The sequence below is a fragment of the Callithrix jacchus genome, chromosome 11 (genome assembly GCF_049354715.1).
Source record: "Callithrix jacchus isolate 240 chromosome 11, calJac240_pri, whole genome shotgun sequence".
Lineage (NCBI taxonomy): Eukaryota > Metazoa > Chordata > Mammalia > Primates > Cebidae > Callithrix > Callithrix jacchus.
Window position 1 is genome coordinate 59103328 of NC_133512.1, and position 23028 is coordinate 59126355.

Consider the following 23028-nt stretch of genomic DNA (forward strand, 5'->3'; position numbering starts at 1 on the left):
GCCCTTAAAAATATTCATGATTCATGGAAGGAAGTCAAAATATCAACATCAACAGGAGTTTGGAAGTATATTCCAACTCTAATGGATGACTTTGAAGGGGTTCAAGACTTCAGTGAAGACTGATGTGGTGGCACATGCCTGTAATCCCAGCTACTTGGGAAGCTGAGGTGGGAGGATCACTTGAGTCCATTTGAGATCAGCCTAGACAACACAGCAAGTCCTTATCTCAAAGAGAGAGAGAGAGAGAAAGAGAGAATGAAAAGGACTTCAGTGGAAGAAGTCACTGCTGATGTGGTGGAAATAGCAAGAGATTAGAATTTGAAGATTTGAAGTGGAGCGTGAAGATGTGACTGAACTGCTGCAATCACATGATAAACTTGAATGGATGAGGAGCTGCTTGTTATGTATGAGCAAAGAAAGTAGTTTCTTGAAATGGAATCTACTTCTGGTGAAAATGCTATGAACACTGTTCAAATGACTACAAAGGATTTAGAATATTATATAACATAATTGATAAACCAACAGCAGGGTTTGAGAGAACTGATTACAATTTCGAAAGAAGTTTTGCTGCGGGTAAAATGCTATCAAAAGGCACCACATGCTGCGAAGAAATCTTCCATGAAAGGAAGAATGAACCATGTGGCAAACCTCATTGCCACAGTGAACCCAAACTTCAGCAACCACCACCCTGATCAGGCAGCAACCATCAACACCAAAGCAAGATCCTCACTAGAAAAAAGGTTATGACTTCCTGAATGTTCAGATGATTGTTAGCATTTTTTAACAATAAAATTTTGTGGGGGGTTCTTGAGATAAGGTCTCACTCTGACACCCGGCTGTAGTGCTGTGGATGATCAGAGCTCACTGCAACCTGAAACTCCTGGGCTCAAGTGATCCTCCCACCCCATCCTCCCAAGTAGTACCACAGGTGCAGACCACCATGTCTGGCTAGTTTTTAAAATGCTTTTGTAGTAATGAGTTCTCACTATGTTGCACAGGCTGGTCTCAAACTCCTGACCTCAAGTGACACTCCTGCCTCACTTCTAAAAGTTCTGGGATTACAGGTATAAGCCACTATGTTTGGCATGTATTTTAATAAAAGTATGTACATTGTATTTTAGACAATACTATCGTACACTTAATAGACTACAGTGTAGTGTAAACATAATTTTTATATGCACTGGAAAACAACAAAAAATGTGTGACTGGCTTTATTGTGATATTTGCTTTATGGTGGCATTCTGGAACCAAACCTCCCTATATTTCCTTTTTCTAGTAAATCTTATGTTTATATATCTTTCCTTTTTCAGTTACTATCACAGTTAATTTCATTCAAAAATTCACTTAATCTGAATTTAAAAGTGGTCATATGTGGCCCAGTCTCTGCTTTGAGTCAATCCAATGTAAAATCAATTCAAAAACAATGAAAATATATAATTGAAATAAATTTAAATGTTTACTTAGGCTCTAAAGAAAATGCTAAGGAGGTAAAGGAGGAGTATGCTCTTAAAGAATAAGCATTTTGAAACCCTATCTTCCCAGAATCATTACTCTCAATATTCCCCTAAATCAATGACAGACATGGTGGTGAATGCTATGTGTGCTGCAGAGATATTCCTTTTAGCCACTGAACCTAGTAAGAACTAATTGTTTTTTAATGTTTTACAGTTTTATTTTTCAAAGAACACTGGCTGGGCACAGTGGCTCATGCCCGTAATCACAGCATTTAGGGAGGCCAAAGCAGGAGGATCACTTGAGGTAAGTTCAAGACCAGCCTGGCCAATATGATGCAACCCATCTCTACTAAAAATACAAAAATTAGCCAGGCATGCTAGCACACATCTGTCATTCTAGCTACTTGGGAGCCTGAGGCAGGAGAATCACTTGAACCTGGGAGATGGAAGTTGCAGTGAGCCGAGATCAGGCTACTGCACTCCAGTCTCAGCAACAGAGCAAGACTCTGTCTCAAAAAAATGATAATAAAATAAAATTAAAAACAACGGGGGGATCCAAGATGGCCGATCGCTAACATCTCAGGATTGCAGCTCTCAGTTAAAGCGCAGAGACCTAGAGGACGCCACACTTTCAGACAAATTCAGGTCACTCACAGAGCAGAAGATCCCCAGTGGAGGAGTCACATGGGTCGCCAGCACAACTCTTGTGGACAGCACAGCGGTTTCACTGGTACCTCGGCGCGGCAGCTCTCGGTGCAGAGTAAACGAGACTGGTTTCCCTTCTGACCGAGGTTTGGAGCCCCGGGAAGGCAGAGTCGCCTATTTTGGACACAAGAAGGAAGCCAGACAGGAGAATCCTGGGCAGAAAAGCACCATCAGTCTTAACGCCGCTGTTCTGGCCCTGGGAACTAACAACTTGGACGTCCACTCAAGAGACCTAATCTGAAAGTTGGTAATTTCAAAGACGACAGGAGGATAAATGTACAATGATGGGAAGAAACCAGTGTTAAAAGGCTGAGAATACTCAAAATCAGAAAGACTCTCCCTCTAAAGATGATCACAGTTCCACATCAACAATGGAACAAGGCTTGATGGAGAATGAGCACATCCCAATAACAGAATCATGCTTCAAGGAATGGATAATAAGAAACTTCTGTGAGTTAAAAGAACATGTTGTAGCCCAACGTAAAGAAACTAAGAACTTTGAAAAAAGGTTTGATGAAATCCTATTGAGAATAGACAACTTAGAGAGGAATATAAGTGAAATAATGGAACTGAAGAATACAATACAGGAACTCCGAGAAGTATGCACAGGTTTAAACACTCGAATTGTTCAAGCAGAAGAAAGGATATCAGAGGTAGAAGTCCAACTTAATGAAATAAAACAAGAAGACAAGATTAGAGAACAAAGGATAAAAAGGAATGAGCAAAGTCTACAAGAAATGTGGGATTATGTGAAAATACCAAATTTACGTTTGATAGGTGTACCTGAATGTGACGGAGAGAATGAATCCAAGCTGGAAAATACCCTTCAGGATATTATTCAGGAAAATTTTTCTAAACTAGCAAAGCAGGTCAATATTCAACCCCAGGTAATACAGAGAACACCACAAAGATATTCCTCAAGAAGAGCAACCCCAAGGCACATAATCATTAGATTCACCAGAGTTGAAATGAAGGAGAAAATACTAAGGGCAGCCAGAGAGAAAGGTCAGGTTACCCACAAAGGCAAGCCTATCAGACTTACAGCAGATCTCTCAGCAGAAACTCTACAAGCCAGAAGAGAGTGGGGGCCAATATTCAACATCCTCAAAGAACAGAACCTTCAGCCCAGAATTTCATATCCAGCCAAACTAAGCTTCATAACTGAAGGAAAAATAAAATCTTTTACGAATAAGCAAGTACTCATAGATTTTATTACCACCAGGCCTGCTTTACAAGAGCTTCTGAAAGAAGCATTACACACAGAAACAACCAGTATTAGCCTTTCTAAAAATATACCAAAAAGTAAAGAGCACCAACATAAAGAAGAATTTACATTAATGAATGGATAAAACAGCCAGTTAACATCAAATGGCAGTAATCCTAAATTTAAATTGACTAAATCCCCCGATCAAAAGACACAGCCAAAACCCAACGGCATGTTACATCCAGACCTGTTTCACATGCAAGGATACACAAAGACTCAAAACAAAGGAATGGAGAAAGATTTACCAACCAAATGGAGAGCAAAAATAAGTAAATAAATAAATAAATAGCAGGAGTTGCAATTCTCATATTGGATAAAATAGATTTTAAAGCAACAAAGATATAGTGGTAAAGGATCAATGCAACAACAAGAGCTAACGATCCTAACACCCAGATACATAGAGACTTAGATTCAATGAGACAGAAAATTAATAGGGATATCAAGGACTCAAACTCAGATCCGGAATAAGTAAACTTAATAAATATTTATAGAGCTCTCCACTTCAAATACACAAAATATACATTCTTGTCAATACCACACCATACCTACTCATAGGTTTAAATGAAACATTGATTGGCCACTATTAATACCCATTTTTTTTCAGAATAAAGCAATATCTCTGTTCACCCCCCCCTCTTTCTTCCTCTCCTTTACTCATTTTTTTTTCTTTCATTCTCTCAAAAAATAAAAATAAAAAATAAAAAATAAAAAAAAAAAAGAAATCAACTTGTAAACCTCTAGATCCAGGTCGGCAATGTCTCTCTCATTGCTTGATTTCCTTCCTTCTCTTCCCTTCCCTTCCCTCCCTCCTTCTTTTCTCCCTTCCTTCCTTCCTTCATCCCCTCCTTCCTCCCTTCCTCCTTCCCTCCCTTCCTGCCTTTCTCCCTTCCTCCTTCCCTCCCTTCCTGTCTTCCTCCCAAAAAAAAAAAAAATTAAAAAGAACACGGATCAAAAAGCATTTAAAATTGTGCCTTTTTACATTATGCATTTGAAAGTCTTTATAGATGATTACATGGCCAACTGTAGGGTGAATGCTATTCTACTGTTTTGCTCTCCCCCTAAAATAGCATCTTAACTCAAAATGAAATGTTCTAGCCCAAAAGTTGGAAAACAAGTGCACAAAAGAAGACAAAAAATTAAAAGAGAAAAAAAGAGGAAAAAGGAAACTAAGATGAAACAAATCAAACAAAACCATAGTAAATTCATGAATTACATTGCATCCAGTACCTCTGCAAGCTCTAGACTAATTATCTTTTCCAGAGCCAAATGTTTAATTTTGTGAAATTCCTAGCATTGGCACAAGTTAAAATAAATAACTCATCTTTATTCTGCTTAAACTTAAATTTTCTTTAAAAGGGCCAGGTGCAGTGGCTCATGCCTGTAATTCCAGCACTTCAGGAGGCTGAGGTGGGCGGATTGCTTGGGTCCAGGAGTTTGAGATCAGTCTGGACAATATAGTAAAAACCCATCTCTACAAAAAACACAAAAGTTAGCCAGGCATTGTGGTGAGCATCTGTAGGCTTGGCTACCTGAGAGGCTTAGGTCAGAGGATCAATTGAGCCCAGGAGGTAGAGGCTGCAGTGAGCCATAATCATGCGACCGCACTCCAGCCTGGATGACAGAGCAAGACTCTGTCTCAAAAAAATGAAAATTTTTAAACATTTAAAAAAGAAAACAAAGAGAGTAATATAAAGAGAAATATGAGGTGGAGAGGAGTTAAATTCCTTTACCATTAAAATAGCTTATATATCCTCCATAACTAAAACACTATGGTATTAGGAAACTATTATCCAGAAAGACCAACAGCAGTGAATAGATATAGAAAAATGTACTCAAATGTGAATGGAAATTTATGAAAAAGGTTTCATCTTATATCACTGGTGTAAAAAAGGTTTTCACAATAAATTGTGTTGGTGTAGTTTTCATTATATAATTACATTCTTTGTCTCTTTTTACAGCTTTGGACTTAGTTGTGTATTATTTTTAAATTCATTCAGCCACCTTTTTTTTCACTGGAGAATTTAACCTATTTACATTCAAGGTGATTACTGATAAGTAAGAACCTCAAAATAATAAAACCTATTTATGACAAGCCAACAGCCAATACCATACTGAATGGGCAAAAACTGGAAGCATTCCCTTTGAAATCTGGCACTAGACAAGGATGCCTTCTTTCACCACCCCTATTGAATATAGTATTGGAAGTTCTAGCCAGAGCAATCAGGTAAGAAAAAGAAAGAAAGGGTATTCAAATAGGAAAGGAGGAAGTCAAATTGTCTCTATTTGCAGATGACATGATTCTATATTTAGAAGACCCCATCATCTCAGCCCAAAATCTCCCGAAACTGACAAGCAACTTCAGCAAAGTCCCAGGATACAAAATCAATGTGCAAAAATCACAAGCATTCATATACACCAATAACAGACTTAAAGAGAACCAAATCAAGAATGAACTGCCATTCACAATTGCTACAAAGAGAATAAAATACCTAGGAATACAACTCACAAGGAATGTAAAGGACCTCTTCAAAGAGAACTACAAACCACTGCTCAATGAAATAAGACAGGACACAAACAGACGGAGAAACATTCCATGCTCATGGTTAGGAAGAATCAATATTGTGAAAATGGCCATACTGCCCAAAGTAATTTACAGATTCAACACTATCCCCATCAAGCTACCAATAACCTTCTTCACAGAACTGGAAAAAAACACCTTAAACTTCATATGGAACCAAAAGACACCCTGCATAGCCAAGTCAATTCTCAGCAAAAAGAACAATGCTGGAGGCATCATACTACCGGACTTCAAACTATACTACAAGGCTACAGTAATCAAAACATCATGGTACTGGTACCAAAACAGAGATATACACCAATGGAACAGAACAGAGGCCTTGGAGGCAACTCCACACATCTACAACCATCTGATCTTTGACAAATTTCACAAAAACAAGCAACGGGGAAATGATTCCCTGTTCAACAAATGGTGTTGGGAAAACTGACTAGCCATGTGCAGAAAGCAGAAACTGGACCCCTTCCTGACACCTTACACTAAAATTAACTCCAGATGGAATAATGACTTAAACATAAGACCTAACACCATAAAAAACTCTAGAAGAAAATCTAGGCAAAACCATTGAGGACATATGCATAGGCAAGGACTTAATGACCAAAACACCAAAAGCATTGGCAACAAAAGCCAAAATAGACAAATGGAACCTAATCAAACTCCACAGCTTCTGCAGAGCAAAAGGAACAGTCATTAGAGTGAATCACAGCAACCAACAGAATGGGGAAAAATTTTTGCAATCTACTCATCTGACAAAGGGCTGATATCCAGAATCTACAAAGAACTAAAACAGATTTACAGGAAAAAAACAAACAAGCCCATTCAAAAATGGGCAAAGGATATGAACAGACACTTTACAAAAGAAGACATATATGAGGACAACAAACATATGAAAAAATGCCCATCATCACTGGTCATTAGAGAGATGCAAATCAAAACCACATTGAGATACCATCTCACGCCAGTTAGAACGGCGATCATTAAAAAATCTGGAGACAACAGATGCTGGAGAGGATGTGGAGAAAAAGGAACACTTTTACACTGTTTTTGGGAGTGTAAATTAGTTCAACTATTGTGGAAGACAGTGTGGTGATTCCTCAAGGACCTAGAAATAGAAATTCCATTTGACTCAGCAATCCCATTACTGGGTATATATATAAAGGACTATAAATCATTCTACTATAAGGACACATGCACAGGAATGTTCATTGCAGCACTGTTTACAATAGCAAAGACCTGGAACCAATTCAAATGCCCATTGATGAGAGACTGGACAGGGAAAATGTGACACATATACACCATGGAATACTATGCAGCCATCAAAAATGATGAGTTTGTGTCCTTTGTAGAAACATGGATGAACCTGGAAGCCATCATTCTCAGCAAACTGACATAAGAACATAAAATCAAACACTGCATGTTCTCACTCACAGGTGGGTGTTGAACAATGAGAACACATGGACACAGGGAGGGGAGCATCACATAGTTGGGGGTGGGGAGTCGGGGAGAGATAGCATGAGGAGAAATGCCAGATACAGGTGATGGGGAGGAAGGCAGCAAATCACACTGCCATATGTGTACCTATGCAACTATCTTGCATGTTCTTCACATGTACCCCAAAACCTAAAATGCAATAAAAATAAGAACCTACTGCTACCATTTTAGGTTGGAATATAGCAATAAAGGGGTCCATTCATCAAGAGAATACAATTATAAATATGTATGCACTCAACATTGGAGCCCCTAAATATATAAAGTAAATATTAATAGATCTGAAAGAAGAAATAGACAGTAATGCAGTAATACTAGGGGACTTCAATAACCACTCTCAGCAATGGATATAACATCTAGACCAAAAAAAATCAATAAGGAGACATAAGACTTGAACTACACTTTGGACAAATGAACATAACAGACATATCCACAGGGTTCTATCCAATGGCAGCAGAATGCGTACTCTTCTTTCTTTCTTTCTTTCTTTCTTTCTTTCTTTCTTTCTTTCTTTCTTTCTTTCTTTCTTTCTTTTTTTAAGACAGGATCTTTCTCTGTCACTCAGGATAGAGTACAGTGGTATGATCATGGCTCACTAAAGCCTCCACCTCCTGGGCTCAATTGATCCTCCTTCCTCAGCCTTCCTAGTTAGTTGGCTAACTTTTTAATTTTTCTTCTGTAGGGATGAGATCTTGCTCTTTTGACCAGGCTGGTTTCCAACTCCTGGCCTTAAGCCATCCTCCTGCCTTGACCTCCGAAAGTGTTGGGATTACAGATGTGAGTCACTGCACCTGGTTGACATTCTTCTTCAGCACACACGTAACATTCTCTAAGATAGACCATATGTTTGGCCACAAAACAAGTTTGCACTTGTTTGAAGATTGAAAAGACCATATGTTAGCCACAAAACACGTTTCTACTTGAAAGAAGATTGAAATCATATCAAGAATCTTTTCTGACCATAATGGTATGAAACTAGAAATTAATAACAAGAAGAAGTTTGGAAAATTCACCAAAGCATGGAAATTAAACAGAATTCTCTGAACAACAAATAAGTCAAAAAAGAAATCAGAGAGAAAGCAAAAAGTATATTGAGACAAATGAAAATAAAAATACAATATACCAAAATGTATGGAATGCAGTAAAAGTAATTCTTAGAGGGAAGTTAGTAACAATCATGCCTACATAAAGAAGAATAATTTCAAATAAATAACCTTACATTACACATTAAAGAACTAGAAATAGAACAAGCTATGCCCACAGTTAAGAGAAGAAAGGAAATAATAAAGATCAGGGAAGAAATAAGATAGATGCTAGAAAAACAATAGAAAGAATCAACAAAACTGAAAACTACAATATTATGTAGTAAGAGGAGTTAAAATATTAAAATAAAAAAATTAACAAAACTAACAGCATTTTGAAAAGATAAACAAAATTGTCAACCATTTAGCTAGACTACAAAAAAAAGAGAAAAAATCAGAAATTAAAGAGAAGACATTATAACTGATATCACAAAAATATGAAAGATTATGAGATACTATGAACAATTATACACAAACAAATGGGATAGCCTGGAAGAAATGAATAAATTCCTAGACAAATACATCCTACCAAGATTGAATATTGAGAAATAGAAAATCTGAACAGACAAATAATGAGTATGGAGATTGAATCAGTAATTAATGGTCTCCTATCAAAGAAAACCTCAAGACCTCATGGCTTCACTGCTGAATTCTACCATTATAATAACTAATGCCAATCCTTCTCAACTATTCGGAAAAATTGAAAAGGGAATCCTTCCCAATACATTTCATGAGACCAGTATTATCCTGAAACCCAAACCAGACGAAGACACTATGAGAAAAGAAAATTACAGGCTAATATCCCTGATGAAAATAGATGCAAAATTCTCCACAAAATATCAGCAAACTGAATTCAGCATCACATTAAAAGAATTATTTGTGTAAGTAGGGAAAATATCTAATAATGGAATTACCAGGTCAAAGAGTACTCCTCCAAACCCCAAATTTTAATAGATATTAAGAGATTGTCTTCTAAAAAGTTTGTATAAATCCTCCAGTTCCGACAACAAATAAATGGGCACATTTCCCTTGCAACACTGGGTGTTAAACATTCTTTCTTGATGTTGTTTGCCCAGGGCAGCCTTGGTTCTTACCTGTTCTCCTAGTGTAATTCTTAATAGTGGCCCTTTCACTCTTAAAATGGGCCCAGTTTGGATGATATATGGTTACTCTACTGAACTTTAAATCTGATACATATGGTCTCTTCCCTAGAGATTCTCCAGGAGGCTCTGTAGGCTTCTGGAAGGACTTGCATTCTCCTCCTTCTCCCTCCCTATTAACCTGCACTGACTCCTTCAGAAGCCATAGAATTATGGAATGTACCTCTAGCTACGGACCTCCATTCTGTGCAGGTGGATGTAGGAGTGGCAAAGACAGTATGCCACCTTGCTGAAAGACAAATGTGCACACAAACACACCCAAAGCCAAATTTGTAACTATGTTGTAATCCAAAGGATAGTCCCTAGCTGTCCATCATTTGACATGCCATAAATGTTGATAAGAGGATCTTGGCACAGGAAGTGGTGTTAGGTAGGATGACCTTTAAGTGCCTTCAGTGTGGAGCTTCTGTAATTACAATAGTAACAATGAACTTATTGAGGACTTACTGAGTGCAGGGGTAGTTCTAAAATTTTTAGCTATAAAATCTCATTTTGCCCTCAGAGTCACCAAAACAATAATTTAGTACCTGTTTTTAGATAAGAATAACAAATTAGGAACTAAGACACAAACAGATTAAGTTAGTTGTCTAATGTGGCATACTTAGTAAATGGAAAACCCAGATTTCAATAAAGGCAACCTGAGCTGTTATCTCTCTACTTTCTGCTGCCTTCCCTTTTCATGGCAAGGGTTGAGGGGGTGGTGGTTGTGGGGGATCTCTGTTATCCAGGCTGAAATGTAGTAGCACAATCATAACTCACTACAACCTCCAACTCTTGGGCTCAAGCAATCCTCCCACCTCAGCCTCCTGAATAGCTGGGACTACAGGCACATGCAACCATGCCCAGCTAATTTTTTTTATTGTTTGCAGTGATGGGGTCTTGCTAGGTTGCCCAGGCTGGTCTTAACTGAGTTTCAGTGAGCTCACCTTGGCCTACCAAGTAGTTAGGACTACAGGTGTAAGGCACCACACAGGCTAACTTTAATTTTTTCGTAGACATGGAATCTCACTTATATTGTCCAGGCTAGTCTTGAACTCCTAGCCTCAAGTGATCCTCCAACCTTGGTCTCCCAAAGTGCTAAGATTACAGACATCAGCCACTGTGCCTGGCCTTCTGCTGCCTTCTATTACATGTTACAGGCACTGAAAATCCACTTACATTTTACAGGTTTGATTTCCATTTTCTTTCTTAATAATACTAATCATATTCCTGAAAAGTTGTTTAATAGAAGGGAGAAAATGGCATGTATTAAATTCATGCAATATAATTGGAAACTTTACCATTGAAGAAACTTTCTTCTGCTCTTTCTTGAAGATGATCTATCTTTTCAGTTATCTATTCATCATATACTATGAGAAGAAAAAATTAATTTCTTTTCAAATTCTTTCTAGAAAAAGTCAATAAAAATTTATATAATTTTAAAAATGTTAAACATGAAACATTCATAAATAATAAAAAGATTTTTATACTGAAATTTTAGTATTCTTGCTATTTTAATATTTAGGACTCAAGTGACTTCAGATACTATCAACCTGTTGATAAAAAGGAAAAGATCAGATATTTGATGGTAACCTTAAGACTAGTTGTCTCCAGTGAGAGAAAACCTGTGGATGCTTAATGAATGCTTAATGAATCCCTAATCCCAGCAAGCCATCTTCTGAATTCACTGTCTAGGAAAGAAGTGTGGACCAAGAAGGACACTATTACCACCACTCCTGAAAAATTTTCTCAATTTTCTTCTTCTCAATTTCTCTTTATAGGTGAGGAGTATCACAGTGTACATAACATTTTATAGGCTCCATATTTTCCTATTCCACAATCAGAAGCCTGCTTATCCTATGTCTTACATAAATACTCTGAAAACTATATGCAAATAGCTTACCAATAATCTCCCAATGTGTTAGTCCAGAAGACACACATGAATCTCTCTCCCTCCATCTTCAGACCCCTTTCTCTTGATGTTTATGACACCACTGTCTCCCACTTTTTAAAAATCTTATCAACTTATTCTGCAGAACCCTGTTTCACTTACTCAACCCTTCAATGTAGGCATTCCCATTGGGCTCTATCATGGGTAAAAAATCATCCTGCCTTGTGAATTTGATTACACTTTGATTACAATTCTCAGTTTGTGAAAAGATAACTGTGTCTACTTAAACTAAAAAAATGCCTAACCATGTGCTCTTTTCAGTGTTTTCCTGGGTCAGTGTACTGTGGAATTTAAAATGGATGGAGAAGACTCAAGATGGCACGGTGAGAACAACCCAGGATTGAAGCTCTCAGTGAACGCACAGAGGGTGAGTCAGGGCCGCACTTCCAGACGGATCTTTGTTGCCCACAGAACGGGAAAATCCGCAGGTATAAAAGAGACGTGGGACACCAGCGAAGCGGTTTCCGCTGGTCCAGCCAGGGGCTGGTGCTGCAGTGCAGCGGCGCACCACAGCTTTCTGCACAAAGTGCACTGCTCTGGGTGCCATGTTGAACCAGCAATCTGAGACTTGAGAGGGCAGATTGGCATATCTATCTGATTGAACGGGACTTGGACAGTGAGCCAGGCTAGGAGATTACAGGGAAACAGCATTTGGGCCAGGGCAATGGGACAAACAAAACGGCGATTCCAAACGCTCCGGGTGGAGAGTTTCACTGTGGGCACAGCTGAACCCAGGATGGTGCAGCTTGGTGGGGGAGGGGCATTTGCCATTACCGAGGCAACCCACCCCTACCGAGGTACACTCCCATTGCTGATGCAGCCTGCCATGGCTGAGGTAACCCGCCACAACAGAAAGACTCCACCGCAGGGTGTAGCCCGTGGCAGCAGGGTGGAGACTGCAGCAGCAACACAGAGCCTGCAGCAACAGGCCAGACCTCACACCAGCAGGGCGGAGCTGCGGCATCAAATAGTGACTAGACTGCCTCCTAGCTGGGCAGGACAGCGCAACGGACACATAAAGAAAACCCCAACCCCCCCAAGACAGAGCATCGGAGAAAAAAAGTTTTTTTTTTATGAGTTCTGCTGCAGCAGAATTAAATGTAGCAGCCTAACAGCCCTGAATGAACAGCAGAGCTCACAGCTCAGCACTTGAGCTCCTATAAAGTACAGACTGTCTCCTCAAGCAGCTCCCTGACCCCTCTATATCCAGAAGACTGATATTTGGCAGGCATCATTCTGGGACAAAGATAGCAGAAAAAGAAACTGGTAGCATCCCTGACTGTTCCGCAGCCACTATAGGTGCACCTCAGACAAGCAGGGCCTGGAGTGGACCTCAGCAGTTATACAGTGGAGGGGCTAGACTGGTAGAAGGAAAACCAAGTAACAGAAATACTTCATCATCAACAATCTGGGCGTCCACTCAGAGACCCAATCGAAAAGTCAGCAACTACTCAGATGACAGGTGGATAAATCCACAAAGATGGGAAGAAACCAGCGGAAAAAGGAGGAAAACACCCGAAACCAAAACACCTCGCCTCCTACAAAGGACCAAAACTCTTCACCAGCAAGGGAACAAAGCTGGACGGAGAATGACTGTGACGAAATGACGGAATTAGCCTTCAGAAGGTGGATAATGAGAAACTTCTGTGAGCTAAAAGAACATGTTTTAAATCAATGCAAAGAAACTAAGAAACTTGAAAAAAGATTTGAAAAAAGATTCAAGGAAATGATAACAAGAATGGACAAATTAGAGAGAAATATGAATGAATTGAAGGAGCTGAAAAACACAATACAATAACTTCGTGAAGCATGCACAAGATTCAACAGCCGAATGGACCAAGCAGAAGAAAGAATATCAGAAGTCGAAGATCAACTCAATGAAATAAAACGAGAAACCAAGATTAGAGAAAAAAGTGCAAAAAGGAATGAACAAAGTCACCAAGAAATGTGGGACTATGTGAAGAGACCTAACTTACGTTTGATACGTGTACCAGAATGTGACGAAGAGAATGAATCCAAGCTGGAAAATACTCTTCAGGATATTATCCAGGAAAATTTCCCCCACCTAGCAAGGCAGGCCAACACTCAAATGCAGAAAGTAGAGAGAACACCACAAAGATATGCCACAAGAAGAGCAACCCCAAGGCACATAATCGTCAGATTCACCAGGGTTGAAATGAAGGAGAAAATACTAAGGGCAGCCAGATAGAAAGGTCAGGTCACACACAAAGGGAAGCCCATCAGACTCACAGTAGATCTCTCGGCAGAAACTCTACAAGCCAGAAGAGAGTGGGGGCCAATATTCAACATCCTTAAAGAAAAGAACTTTCAACCCAGAATTTCATATCCAGCCAAACTGAGCTTCAGAAGTGAAGGAAAAATAAAATCCATTGTGAACAAGCAAGTACTCAGAGATTTTGTCACCATCAGGCCTGCTTTACAAGAGCTCCTGAAAGAAGCACTACACGTAGAAAAGAACAACCAGTACCAGCCATTCCAAAATCACACTAAATGCTAAAGAGCATCAACATAATGAAGAATCTACATCAACTAACATGCAAAACAGCCAGCTAGCATCAAAATGGCAGTATCAAATTCACACATAACAATATTAACCCTAAATGTAAATGGACTAAATGCACCAATCAAAAGACACAGACTGGCAAATTGGATAAAAATCCAAAACCCATCAGTGTGCTGTATCCAGGAAACCCATCTCACATGCAAGGATACACAAAGGCTCAAAATAAAGGGATGGAGGAAGATTTACCAAGCTAATGGAAAGCAAAAAAAAGCAGGAGTTGCAATTCTCATCTCTGATAAAATAGACTTTAAAGCAACAAAGATCAAAAGAGACAAAGAAAACCATTACATAATGGTAAAAGGATCGATACAACAAGAAGAGCTAACGATCCTAAACATATATGGACCCAACACAGGAGCACCCAGATACATAAGGCAAGTTCTTAATGACTTACAGAAGGACTTAGACTCCCACACAATAATAGTGGGAGACTTTAACACTCCACTGTCAATACTAGACCGATCAACCAGACAGAACATCAACAAGGATACCCAGGGCTTGAACTCAGACCTGGAGCAAGCAAACCTGGTGGACATTTACAGAACTCTCCACCCCAAATCCACAGAATACACATTCTTCTCAGCACCACATCACACCTACTCTAAAACTGACCACATAATTGGAAGTAAAGAACTGCTCAACAAATGCAAAACAACTGAAATCATAACAAACAGCCTCTCAGACCATAGTGCAATCAAGTTAGAACTCAGAATTCAGAAACCAACCCAGAACCACACAGCTTCATGGAAACTGAACAACTGGCTCTTGAATGTTGACTGGATAAACAATGAAATGAAGGCAGAAATCAAGTTCTTCGAAACCAATGAGAATGAAGACACAACATGCCAGAATCTCTGGGACACATTTAAAGCAGTCTCTAGAGGAAAATATATAGCAATAAGTGCCCATATGAGGAGAATGGAGAGAGCCAAAATTGACACCCTACCGTCGAAATTGAAAGAGCTAGAGGAGCAAGATCAAAAAAACTGAAAACCTAGCAGAAGACAATAAATAAGTAAGATCAGAGCTGAACTGAAGGAGTTAGAGACACGAAAAGCCCTTCAAAAATCAATAAATCCAAGAGCTGGTTTTTTGAAAAGATCAACAAAATAGACAGACCACTAGCTAGACTGATAAAAAAGAAAACAGAGAACAACCAAATAGATGCAATAAAAAATAATAAAGGGGAAATCACCACAGATTCCACAGAAATTCAAACCATCATCAGAGAATATTACAAACAACTCTATGCACATAAACTAGTAAACCTGGAAGAAATGGATAAACTCCTGGACTCCTGTGTCCTTCCAAGCCTAAACCAGGAGGAAGCTGAAAGTATGAATAGACCAATAACAAGGTCAGATGTCAAGACAGCAATTAAGAGCCTACCACACAAATAAAGCCCAGGTCCAGATGGGTTCACAGCCGAATTCCACCAGACACACAAAGAGGAGCTGGTACCATTCCTTCTGAAACTATTCCAAATAATCCAAAAAGAGGGAATCCTTCCCAAATCATTTTATGAGACCAACATCATCCTGATACCAAAACCCGGCAGAGACCCAACAAGAAAAGAAAACTTCAGGCCAATATCCATGATGAACATAGATGCAAAAATCTTCCATAAAATATTGGCAAGCCGATTGCAACAGCAAATCAAAAAAACTTATTCATCATGATCAAGTAGGATTCATCCCAGGGATGCACGGCTGGTTCAACATACGCAAGTCTATCAACGTAATTCACCACATAAACAGAACCAAAAACAAAAACCACATGATTATCTCAATTGACGCAGAGAAGGCATTTGACAAAATTCAACAGCCCTTTATGCTAAAAACCCTCAATAAACTCGGTATCAATGGAACGTATCTCAAAGTAATAAAAGCTATTTATGACAAACCAACAGCCAATATCATACTGAATGGGCAAAAACTGGAAGCATTCCCTTTGAAATCCGGTACTAGACAAGGATGCCCTCTCTCACCACTCCTATTCAATATAGTACTGGAAGTTCTAGCCAGAGCAATCAGGCAAGAAAAAGAAATAAAGGGCATTCAAATAGGAAAGATGGAAGCCAAATTGTCTCTATTTGCAGACGACATGGTAGTATACCTAGAAGACCCCATCGCCTCAGCCCAAAGACTCCTGAAACTGATAAGCAACTTCAGCAAAGTCTCAGGATATAAAATCAATGTGCAAAAATCACAAGCATTCGTCTACACCAATAACAGACTTAAAGAAAGCCAAATCAAGAATAAACTGCCATTCACAATTGCTACAAAAAGAATAAAATACCTAGGAATACAACTCACAAGGAACGTAAGGGACCTCTTCAAGGAAAACTACAAACCACTGCTCAACGAAATCAGAGAGGACACAAACAGATGGAGAAACATTCCATGTTCATGGTTAGGAAGAATTAATATCGTGAAAATGGCTATACTGCCCAAAGTAATTTACAGAATCAGCGCTATCCCCATCAAGCTACCACTGACTTTCTTCACAGAACTGAAAAAAACCACCATGAACTTCATATGGAACCAAAAGAGAGCCCGCATAGCCAAGTCAATTCTAAGCAAAAAGAACACAGCGGGGGGCATCACACTACTGGATTTCAAACTGTACTACAAGGTTACAGTAATCAAAACAGCATGGTACTGGTACCAAAACAGAGATATAGACCAATGGAACAAAACAGAGGCATCGGAGGCAACACAACATATCTACAACCATACAATCTTGGATAAACCTGACAAAAACAAGCAATGGGGAGAGGATTCCCTGTTTAATAAATGGTGTTGGGAAAACTGGCTAGCCATGTGCAGAAAGCAGAAACAGGACCCCTTCCTGACACCTTACACTAAAATTAACTTGAGATGAATTAAAGACTTAAACATAAGACCTGGCACCATAAAAACCCTAGAAGGAAATCTAGGCAAAACCATCCAGGACATAGGAGTAGGCAAGGACTTCATGAACAAAACACCAAGAGCATTGGCAACAAAAGCCAAAATAGACAAATGGGACCTAATGAAACTCCACAGCTTCTGCACGGCAAAAGAAACAGTCACTAGAGTGAATCGGCAACCAACACAATGGGAAAAAATTTTTGCAGTTTACCCTTCTGACAAAGGGCTGATATCCAGAATTTACAAAGAACTCAAACGGATTTACAGGAAAAAAACAAACAAGCCCATTCAAAAATGGGCAAAGGATATGAACAGACACTTTACAAAAGAAGACATATATGAGGACAACAAACATATGAAAAAATGCTCATCATCACTGGTCATTAGAGAGATGCAAATCAAAACCACATTGAGATACCATCTCACGCCAGTTAGAACGGCGATCATTAAAAAATCTGGAGACAACAGATGCTGGAGAGGATGTGGAGAAAAAGGAACACTTTTACACTGTTGGTGGGAATGTAAATTAGTTCAACCATTGTGGAAGACAGTGTGGCGATTCCTCAAGGCCTTAGAAATAGAAATTCCATTTGACCCAGCAATCCCATTACTGGGTATATATCCAAAGGACTATAAATCATTCTACTATAAGGACACATGCACATGAATGTTCATTGCAGCACTGTTTACAATAGCAAAGACCTGGAACCAACCCAAATGCCCATTGATGATAGACTGGATTGGGAAAATGTGGCACATATACACCATGGAATATTATGCAGCAATCAGAAATGATGAGTTTGTGTCGTTTGTAGGGACATGGATGAATCTGGAGAACATCATTCTCAGCAAACTGACACAAGAAAAGAAAATGAAATACTGCATATTCTCACTCATAGGCGGGTGATGAAAAATGAGAACACATGGACACAGGGAGGGGAATACTAAACACTGGGGTCTATTGGTGGGAAAAGGGGAGGGCCAGCGGGGGGGGGGGAGCTGGGGAGGGATAGCCTGGGGAGAAATGCCAAATGTGGGCAAAGGGGAGAAAGGAAGCAAAACACACTGCCATGTGTGTACCTATGCAACTGTCTTGCATGTTCTGCACATGTACCCCAAAACCTAAAATGCAATAATAAATTTAAAAAAAAAATGGACAGAGAAAAATTGAAAGCAGCATTATTCTCTGCAGCCCCCTGGTTTGATTTCGACCCTAGGAAGAAGCAGCATTTGCCCTACAGTTTGGCTCCCCTCCTAAAATAGCCTCTTGAAACATTTCATGATCCCATTATCACCCAAACAATTTCTATATAACAAGGTCTAGGAGTTGATAATAGGGCGTGTATGTGCTTACCATTTCATCCTTACCCTAAAAGGTTTACCGGGCTTCCCATCCAGATTTTGCAACCTCCAAGTATGGGTCCCAGGCTTTTCTACATTCCCTGTCATTATGCCTCTGTGGCTCTAAAATAATCTGGAGCCCCCCACCATACAAAGTTATTTTTTGACAGTAAGTATAAAGGACTACGCAGTACTTTTCCTCAGTCATATTATTATGATGTAAAACTTTTTGTAGTCAAATTAAATGAAAAGGGGATCAAGATTTTGACTCCAGTGGGCTTTCAGGATCCAGACCTGGGTAGAGGATTGGGAGTGCCCACCCAGGAATTGTGGGTGATCAGTCAAAGAAAGCCAAGATTTGAGTCCTGGATAAGGGGAAGCCTTGTAAGTAAGGGAAAGTTTAGAATCAAGTTGAGAAGAGCAGATAGTAGGTTAGCCAAGGAACTAGGTAAGATGAAATGAATTAATCCGGGAAAGCCCGCAAGAATTCCTGAAGACAAAGGTCATCTTTTGTCTGGTTGCTTTTGTAGAGTGGGAGTTGGGGTAGCTGGGGAAGCTATTAATATCCCCAAATGGGCTGGAAAATTTTAGCCCTTATCTATCAATATTGTGATTTTTACCAATCCTAGTCTAGCTATTGAGGTTACCAAAATGTATCATGGAAATGGGAACAATGAAATCTGGGTTGTTATGAGTCCTACCATACTTTTATTTTTGTTGTTGTTGTTTTCAGAGACAGGGTCTCCTTCTGTAGCCCAGGCTGGAATTAGATGATGCAATATGCATGCAATGCAAGGTGCTCACCGTAACCTCAAATTCCTGGCCTCAAGCAAATCCTCCCACCTTGGCCTTTCAAAGTATTGAGGTTACAGGTGTGAGTCACTGTGCTTGGACCCTACATACTTTAATTTTGATGTTTGGAACAAGGGAACAAACTGTTACTGAAGGAGTCTGGGACGTTCCATCAAATAAATAAAAACACTTGCCAGTAGCATTCCAGTTGTGAACAGGACCTGTTTCTCGTCTTGCATAAAAATAGACACGATTTCTGTTCAAAATGATAGTGAATTTAGAATTAGGCTTATTTTCAGAATAGTAAAAGTGATAGGAACTATTTTTTTTCATTAGATAGATTACATTTATGCAATTTAAAAATTTTTAATATTATTTATTTTTGAGACAGAGTCTCTCTCTGTCACCCAGGCTGGAGTGCAATGGCACGATTTCAGCTCACTGCAACCCCTTATTCTATTTTTGGGTCCTGTCTATCTTATGTACAGTTCCTTGTTATAAAAAGTGTATAATCTGAACCTCCTGGGTTCAAGCAAAACTTGTGCCTCAGCCACCTGAGTAGCTGGGATTATAGGCATTTACCACCATATCCAGCTAATTTTTGTATTTTTAATACAGACGGGGTTTCACCATGTTGGCCAGGCTGGTCTTGAACTCCTGGCCTCAAGTGATCCACCCACTTCAGCCTCCCAAAGTACTGGGATTATAGGCATGAGCCTCAGTACCCGGCCTTATGTAATATTTTATCATTGCTTTATTAAATTCTTATTTTATCCCACCACCAGGAGAATTAAAATGTTTAATTAAGAAAAGCAATTAAAATAAATGGAATATAATTGATAATATCAATAAGCTAGCAATAGAATTAACAAATGCTTGTTTACTTGTTTGTGTCCTCTTAGTAAGTTATAAGCTCCATGAAGGCAAGGATTTAATATTTCTCTTTTTGTTTTTTGTTTTTAGACAGAGTCTCACTCTGTCGCCCAGGCTAGAGTGAAGTGATGTGATCTTGGCTCACTGCAACCTCTGCCTCCTGGATTCAAGCGATTCTCCTGCCTCAGCCTCCTGAGTAGCTGGGACCAGAGGTACGCGCTACCATGCCTGGTTAAGTTTTCACCATGTTGGTCAGGCTAGTCTCGAACTCCTGACCTCAGGGGATCCGCCCACCTCAGTCTTTCAAAGTGCTGAGATTATAGGTATGAGCCACCACGCCCAGCCTAATCTTTCTTGCTTATTGTTATATCCCTATGACAATGACACTGCTTAGTGGTTAATACCTACTCAAAAAATATTTGCTAAAAGAATAAATAAGAATCAAGGAGGCATCGAGTACATGAACAGTGAAAACTTGTATTCTCTAACACGTAGAACTGTTTAAAGTGTTTGATTTGCATAATCATAATTGTGGAATAATATCAGATCAAATGTGCCAATACGTATTTTGATATTTCATTGGTCATTCTAGGATATTTTGAAAAAGGAAAAAGTCATGTTTCTAAAACCTAACCAGGATCTTTGGTTTATGAAGTGCAGTAAGTCCTTAAGAAGATAAATTCCTCTACAGAATGCAGTGCTCATTGTATTAACAAGGTCTATAAGATTTCTAGAAGAAATTCAGAAAGAAGAGCTGGTGGATATACAGCAGAGTTAAACTAGAATTGAGTACAGTTGTTGGACCATATTTGCAGAGAGCCTTCAGGGTTTTTCATTAAAAATGCAGATAAAAGAAGCTTCAGTGATGGATATTTGCTCAGGCCCCTACACTTATGGGCAGAATTTGCTACTTTACTCATAAGCATTATATAAAAAAGTAATGACAACAAGAAGCCAGGATCCTAAGAAGAAAATATAAAAACGAAGAAAAATTACAAAACAGCCTCTTTCTACACATGTAACGTGCCCTATTGGTTCTTCTTTCTGATTTGTATGTGTGTATGTGTATATGTACATGCTTGTTTTAGAGGGAAAAAATAAGGAATACCTTCCATTCTATCCTAACTTGTCTTTGTATGTTAATAAGGAAAATACCATATCTAAGCCAGAAAAACACAGAGTTCTTGACCAAGTTGAGGTCTTAAGTAAGCAAGCAAAACATTGGTTAACCCTTATCTTTTGTTTTGTTTTGTTTTTCTGCAAGCACGATGGTGACTTAACTTTTTATAAGCACATTTTACTTACCAATAGACCTATAAATGTGCATTTATCTTATTTTGGGGTCCTGTCTATCTTATTTACAGTTCCTTGTTATAAAAAGTGTATAATCTGAAGAAAGAAAATAATACCATACTGGGATGAAGGAGAAAAAAACAAATGTGTTGATATGTATGGACTATGCAAATATTTTCCAAATCTTCTGTGAAATCCCTTTGAAAAATTTACTTGAGAAGGTACTCCAAGTACCTTCAAAATTTACTTGAGAAGGAAAAAATGAACCTAAAAAGAGGAAAATAGGACATCCCCAAAATTCTCCTAATTCAGTAGAGCAGTAAAAAGAAACTAATTTTTACATGTTAGAACAGGAAGTCAGAAGACTTTAAGAAGAATGTTTATAAGAAGAAAACGAACACATTTTAGCAAATATAAAAATGAGTGATCACAGTGGTGGGAATAAAGATACATGCGTTTTTGTTAATGAGAAATAATGAAGATAATTTAAAATTCTAGAAAGTGCAAAAGCTGTATAGGAAAGTCACAATTAAGTAACATGAAGTAAACTGAAATATAGCATGACTTTGTGAAATAAAGAGTAAGAAAAGAGAATCTATTTGATCTTGACACTTGATAATTCTTTTTCAAGCAATATAGGTTACCGGCATAGAATTATATTTCCTAGTTCCACTTTGGTTCTTTAGTGAACAACATTTTTATAATCAAATATAAATGTGTGTTATTTTTAGTAGTTAGCAAATTTTAGACTCAAATTATAGAGTAAGCATTTCAAGATGTAATTATAGCCACAAAACAGAATGTAAATATTTGACAAGGCCAAATTAATGAGAAAGCTTGTAGAGTTTATGAGATAGAGGAAGGAAGTATAGGGATCCAAATTTCTTATCTTTTATGGGAGAAGGATTGAGATATAGAAACAAAGAATTAAATGGATTACTCAAAGTCAAAATGATAGTCAGCAGGAGAAATATTAGTAATCTTGATATCTAATAACTAAAAATAATGAGAAAAAATAGTAACAACCCCAAAATGATACAATAATAATATCTACTAACAGTAAAATAACAATAAATGTGTATAGTGCAAGATAAATTTTTCTGCTTTAATAATGGGGAGTCAATAGATAACATCTAACGTTAATAAATCATGAAAAGAAAACATAGAGGTAACTACAGAAGAACTAAAAATAGAACCATACTAAAAGGATTGCTTCTGTGAAGAAAGTTTTAGAGGTGGGGTGAGGGATTCATTTTACAATTTTCTGCACTTTTTGGATATTTTTTCCTTACCATGTAGATATATTATCTTTATTACATAAAAAGGTAAAACATTTCCTGATTACTAGCTTAGCATTCTCTTCAATGATATCCCAAAATGCATTCTTACTAAGGATAAAATGAACATACTCCTGCAGGTAAGAGTGATAGGCGCAGCAGAACCAAAATAATGCTGTAATTAATATTGCAATGAGTAGAAGCGTCATGATTCCAAACATGTCAACTGAAATGTATAAAAAGAAATATATTTTAAGTTAACAGAACATCAGTAATTTCTGCTATTTTCATCTTTTCT

General features: G+C 38.4%; 1 protein-coding gene across 6 annotated transcripts in view; it reads right to left on the reverse strand.

The window, feature by feature from the left end:
• Positions 1-23028, reverse strand: part of PTTG1IP2 (PTTG1IP family member 2) — a 126495-nt gene that overhangs the window by 52455 nt on the left and 51012 nt on the right. For 2 of the 6 annotated variants that reach the window (XM_078342916.1, XM_078342914.1), the window contains exons 4-5: positions 22863-22956; positions 19237-19543 (exon numbers count right to left, since the gene is read on the reverse strand). The exons of 3 other annotated variants lie outside the window; for them this stretch is intronic. In XM_078342916.1, the coding sequence (XP_078199042.1) occupies positions 19375-19543; positions 22863-22956 (263 nt within the window). In that variant the 3' untranslated portion in view covers positions 19237-19374. Of the gene's footprint in view, positions 1-19236; positions 19553-22862; positions 22957-23028 lie in introns of those variants that run through there. One more of the 6 variants, XM_035254987.3, reaches the window with a different exon arrangement.